This window comes from Podarcis bocagei, assembly GCF_964188305.1.
Source record: "Podarcis bocagei genome assembly, chromosome: 2".
Taxonomy (NCBI): Eukaryota; Metazoa; Chordata; class Lepidosauria; order Squamata; family Lacertidae; genus Podarcis; species Podarcis bocagei.
The window spans coordinates 110,460,018-110,466,037 of NC_138126.1; the positions used below are offsets into that span (position 1 = coordinate 110,460,018).

General features: G+C 43.1%; 1 protein-coding gene across 11 annotated transcripts in view; it reads left to right on the plus strand.

The window, feature by feature from the left end:
* Positions 1 to 6,020, plus strand: part of BPTF (bromodomain PHD finger transcription factor) — a 74,745-nt gene that overhangs the window by 66,790 nt on the left and 1,935 nt on the right. For all 11 annotated transcript variants that reach the window (XM_081181202.1, XM_081181203.1, XM_081181206.1 and 8 more), the window contains one exon: positions 5,266 to 5,452. In XM_081181202.1, the coding sequence (XP_081037328.1) occupies positions 5,266 to 5,452 (187 nt within the window). The remainder of the gene's footprint in view (positions 1 to 5,265; positions 5,453 to 6,020) is intronic.

Consider the following 6,020-nt stretch of genomic DNA (forward strand, 5'->3'; position numbering starts at 1 on the left):
TGCTGACGCCTGATTTAGATTCCTTAAAGAGATTTTGTAAAAATAACATCTGGGATATAGCAATTTCTGAGTGTCTCACCAGACACAGGAGAGCAGTTAAAGGCACAACAAAGAGAGACACCTTCCAGGAAATGTGGACCCCTTTCTTTAACTACTGTATTTTTCGCTCTATAGGACGCACTTTTCCCCCTCCAAAAATTAAGGGGAAATGTGTGTGCGCCCTATGGAGCGAATGCAGGCTCCTTGGCTTCAGCGATAGCAACGCGAAGCCTCCGAAGTGCAGAGGGAGAGCTCCCCTGCACTCCAAAGGTTTCGCGTTGCTTTCGCTGAAGTCCCCTGAGCGCAGCGCGAGCTCCCACTGCGCTCCGGGGGCTTCGGGCAGCTATCTGCAAGCCTTTGGAGCGCAGCAGGAGTTCCCGCCGCGCTCCAAAGGCTTGCGGATAGCCACCTGAAGCCTGGAGAGCGAGAGGGGTCTGTGCACACCGATCCCTCTTGCTCTCCAGGCTTTGTTTCGCTGGAGAGGTGCTGCACAGTTTTCCCTCTCTGCGCAGCGCCCCTTCAGCGAAGCGGGAGGAGAAATGGAAGGGGCTCCGTTTCTCCTGCCGCTTCGCTGAGGGGGCACTAAGCCGAGAGGGGGAGAATTTTTTCCTCCCTGTTCTCCCCCTCCTATGATCTGGTGCGTCCTATAGAGCAAAAAATACGATATGTTAATGAACAAAATCAAGACTTTCTTATACCAGCCGTTCAATATTCTCAGTGGAGCGGTTATATTAAGTGATTATGTTTGAGTGTTGAATGTGTAAGTGCATGTCTAGAGACAATGGATAAAACATGCACCCTTCGATGTACTGCTGGATAAGTGTTTAATGGTTATTGTTTTTGTATTTGTTTAAAAACCAATTAAAAATTGTTTAAAAAAGAGAGTTGTATCCCACTTCTCTACTACAAGGGTCACCATGGTTGCTCACCATATGGTTTGAAAACAAATACAAATATATATATACATATACATATACATATATATATATATATATATATATATATATATATATATATATATATATATATGCTTTCGTAGATTTTCACGGGTACAGGAATGCAGGTTTTGGTGTCTTCGGGTGTCTTCCCGTGTAAGAGTTGGGGTGTCTAGGCGACGTTTCGACGAGGTCTCACTCGTCATCTTCAGGCTGGTGCTTTCGGCTTCTTGTTACTAGAACAGAGCAGGATCTCAGTGTTTGAGTTCCTATAAATACTGTTGAGGGGGTGTGGTGTATAGCCTCCAACGTTCTGGGCAGAGAGGGAGTTCCCAGGTTAGTGTGCCTTTTCTTCTTTTGTTCCTTAATTACTTGAGGGATATCTTGAGTGATTTCTTGAGTGATATTCTGAGTACCACTTAGGAGGGTCATTAGGTGTGGATTAGTTGCTAAAGCTTTCGTGTCTTGACCTCTTGAGCTTGTGAAGAGTTTTTCTGAGAAGATGGCTGTACTGCACTTAGTTGTGCTCTGGCTTGGCTTCGTGTATAGGGGCGAGCTGTGGTTTTGTGCCCTGTGCCAGCCAGATCTGTGTAGGGATTGCAGGGGGGTGCAGCATCCGGAGGTGCCACTATGGTTTGGTTACTGGATGGTGTCTGTACTTTATCTGTGGAGAGGGTCTGGGTTTGGGTCTGGTGTGGTTGATTGGAGATGGCGTTCTGTGTGTCTCTGGTTCTGGTGTCGGTTTTTGTGGGGAGGGCTAATTTCCAGATGTCTGGCAGGCGGGACGTGTCGTCACGCTTGTTCATGTTGTGAGGGTGTTTCTCTATCTCGATGGCTTCCATGATTATTCTCTTGTGGTGATGTTCCATGTTAAAGAGCAATTTGGAATCTGCAAAATTAATTTCGTGTCCTGTTTCTTTCATGTGTTGGTAAAGAGAGGAAGTTTTTTCTTCTTTTTTGACGGCATTCTTGTGTTCTGCGATACGTGCATTTATTCGTCTGTTTGTTTGTCCAATGTACGTGGCTGGGCAGACTTTGCAGGGTATTTCATAGACCCCTTGGTTTTCTAACTGGATTTTATCTTTTGGGTTTCTGAGGATATTGGCTATTTTTTGGTTGGTGCAAAAGGCTGTTTTGATATTGTGTTTATGGAGGATTTTGCTAATTTTATCTGTAGTGCCCTTGATATAAGGAAGGAGGGCCATGCCATTGTTTTCTTCTGTGTCTTGGTTTTTGGGGGGTGTTTCTTTTTGGATTAGCTTCGTAACCCTGTTTTGTTGGTATCCGTTGGCGATTAACACATTGGAGAGATTCTGTAACTCAGTTGTCAAGTGGTCTTTGTCAGCCAGGCGTTTGGTTCTGGAGATGAGAGTCTTGGCTACGGAGTTTATTTGTGCAGGGTGGTGGTGTGATTGTGCATGTAAGTAGCGGTTGGTGTGTGTTTTTTTCCGGTAGATAGTGTGTCCTAGGGAGCCATCAGGTTTTTTGTAGATTAGGACGTACCAACACGTACTTCATCCACAATGGACAAAGATATAAACAGATAGAAGGAGCACCTATGGGATCACCCCTCTCTCCGGTCATCGCAAATCTGTACATGGAACACTTTGAAACCAATGCTTTAGACAAGTCAGAACACAAACCCAAACTTTGGCTCAGATATGTTGACGACACCTTTGTAATTTGGCCACACGGGAAGGAAAAACTAGATAGCTTCCTCACACATCTCAACAGCCTACACCCCAAAATACAATTCACTATGGAAATAGAAGCCAACAACCAACTTCCCTTCCTTGACGTCCTAATCCTCCATAAACACAATATCAAAACAGCCTTTTGCACCAACCAAAAAATAGCCAATATCCTCAGAAACCCAAAAGATAAAATCCAGTTAGAAAACCAAGGGGTCTATGAAATACCCTGCAAAGTCTGCCCAGCCACGTACATTGGACAAACAAACAGACGAATAAATGCACGTATCGCAGAACACAAGAATGCCGTCAAAAAAGAAGAAAAAACTTCCTCTCTTTACCAACACATGAAAGAAACAGGACACGAAATTAATTTTGCAGATTCCAAATTGCTCTTTAACATGGAACATCACCACAAGAGAATAATCATGGAAGCCATCGAGATAGAGAAACACCCTCACAACATGAACAAGCGTGACGACACGTCCCGCCTGCCAGACATCTGGAAATTAGCCCTCCCCACAAAAACCGACACCAGAACCAGAGACACACAGAACGCCATCTCCAATCAACCACACCAGACCCAAACCCAGACCCTCTCCACAGATAAAGTACAGACACCATCCAGTAACCAAACCATAGTGGCACCTCCGGATGCTGCACCCCCCTGCAATCCCTACACAGATCTGGCTGGCACAGGGCACAAAACCACAGCTCGCCCCTATACACGAAGCCAAGCCAGAGCACAACTAAGTGCAGTACAGCCATCTTCTCAGAAAAACTCTTCACAAGCTCAAGAGGTCAAGACACGAAAGCTTTAGCAACTAATCCACACCTAATGACCCTCCTAAGTGGTACTCAGAATATCACTCAAGAAATCACTCAAGATATCCCTCAAGTAATTAAGGAACAAAAGAAGAAAAGGCACACTAACCTGGGAACTCCCTCTCTGCCCAGAACGTTGGAGGCTATACACCACACCCCCTCAACAGTATTTATAGGAACTCAAACACTGAGATCCTGCTCTGTTCTAGTAACAAGAAGCCGAAAGCACCAGCCTGAAGATGACGAGTGAGACCTCGTCGAAACGTCGCCTAGACACCCCAACTCTTACACGGGAAGACACCCGAAGACACCAAAACCTGCATATATATATATATATATACACACATACATACACACACACACACACACACACACACACACACACACACACACAAAATAAATTTTCAACGACATTGTAATAAAGCATAACTAAGAATTAGAGAACAGTGCAACATGAAAGCCATTTGTAAGGGTAGGGTACAAAGTTAGAATAACCCAAAATCCTGACAAAATGAGGATGTCTGGAGTATTTGCTATAAAACACGGAGCCAACCAAACTTTGAGTGGAAGGGATGTCCTCGTCCCTGATGCCACCACCAAATCAGGCCCTCTTCTGTGTCCCAGTCAGTGGTGCCTGTGAAGGCAGAAGAGCAAAGGTGACAGACAGTGTGAGAGAACATGGTCTTTCAAATAACCTGTCCCCAGTGCCTTAAAGTCTTTCTAACAGAGATCCTGACGTTAAGAACAAAAGAAGAGTCGTGCTGGGTCTGGCCAAAGGCCAGCAACATGGTCTCACGGTGGCCAACCAGAAGCTTATTGAAAGACCACTAGCAGGACATCTGTGAGACAGCACCGTTAACTTAAAGAGTAAAGCAGTCTTAGTTACATAGATAAATCTACATCTTTGCTTGGCCTAGCTCTAATGTCTGGCAGGTTGTGCCTTAAATAAGTTAAAGTTCATGTGCTAATTCTATATTCTGAATTAGGAATAAATTTGGTCCTACATAAGCATATTTTAATCTGATTTCCTACTCAAACTGCAGGATTCAACTAACGAGTCCCACTAGCAGAAGCCTGTGCAAGGACTTCCACTAGAGCAAGTTTTTAATAATAATAAAAAAGCTTTGCATAGTTTGTGATAGAAAGTGTATGTTGAGGAAATACTGTTCACGTAGAATTTGAGTAATGTTTCTATTTCCTGACTATTATTTATCACTATTTTCTTGTGACAAGAAGGTACCCTCTTTCTCCTTTTCGCCGCTTTCATTTCGTCCTCAGTTGTTACTATGGCAGTTACAGAACTGGGTCCTTCATCACAGTCTGCTCTTTGTGTGATTGCATGTGCATTTCAGTGACAACTAATTGAAGCAGTCAACCAAGGTTATTAATTGAAATAGGGAGCAGTCAGCAGGAGTAGATGAGCTGCAAATTAAGCATGTTTATGTGCACTAATTGCTTTGAGTGATAAAAAAATGAGGAAAGCCAAAGCTGAAAATTAAGGGTATAAAAACCAAGTGATCTCCATTAGGAATGTCAGCGAGCTTATTAAATTCTCCACAGTGACTTCATGGATTTCTTTAAAATCTGCATATTTGTAGCTAATGATAATACATTCCCATCCCCTTCTCCATCCTGTTCTCTACTTCCTATTACTAACTGTTATAAAGTGTTGCTTTTCTTACTTGTTTTCAATGTATGAGATGAATTCTATAGGTTACTGACATTTTGTTTTGTTTTGTTTTTTAATTAAAAAAACACCTTTGTTTACTTTGAAGACCTTTCCACCATGGAAGAAAGAATACTGAAACGTTACTACAAGAAGGTGACCGAGTTTGTGGCTGACATGACCAAAATTTTTGATAACTGTCGTTACTACAATCCAAGTGATTCCCCTTTTTATCAGTGTGCAGAGGTTCTCGAATCATTCTTTGTACAGAAACTAAAAGGATTCAAAGCAAGCAGGTAAGTAGACATTTCCCCCTTAGCACACTTTTCTGTTAAGTGTGCATGGCATACATGTTTATTGCTAACAGTTTATATGCTCAACTTTTAAAATGTCTGGTTCTCCCCGCACATTTTGCCGTGAAAGTAAGCCTTCAGCAGTGAACGTAGAACGAGTGCACGACTAGCTTAAGGTTTTGTCATACCAATTGTGCAATCCTCGTGAAATGGCAGAGCAGTTTTGTTTAAATCAGAAATGGTGTACGGCATAATGAGGAGGGTGTAAAATTTGCATAGCGCCTTTGAATATTGGGAGTGGCAGGCAAAAACCCTTTTTGGCTATCTAGGCAGATTGTGCCCCCAAAGGTCTATCAGTCTCAGGGTGTGTGCTCAGGAATCGGTGGGATTTGCTTCCTGTCGAAAGTGCTAAAGATTTTTCATTTTATATTACAAATACAGCAGAAGAAAGTACCTGCTGATGAACTCTTCGGTTATAAACCAAGGAGATCTAAGGGCCCAACGTTGACTTAATTGTACGCTTGGTTTCCCTCTAGTGAAGAAATTTGTGGAGAGTGCCTGGTTCCAGGAG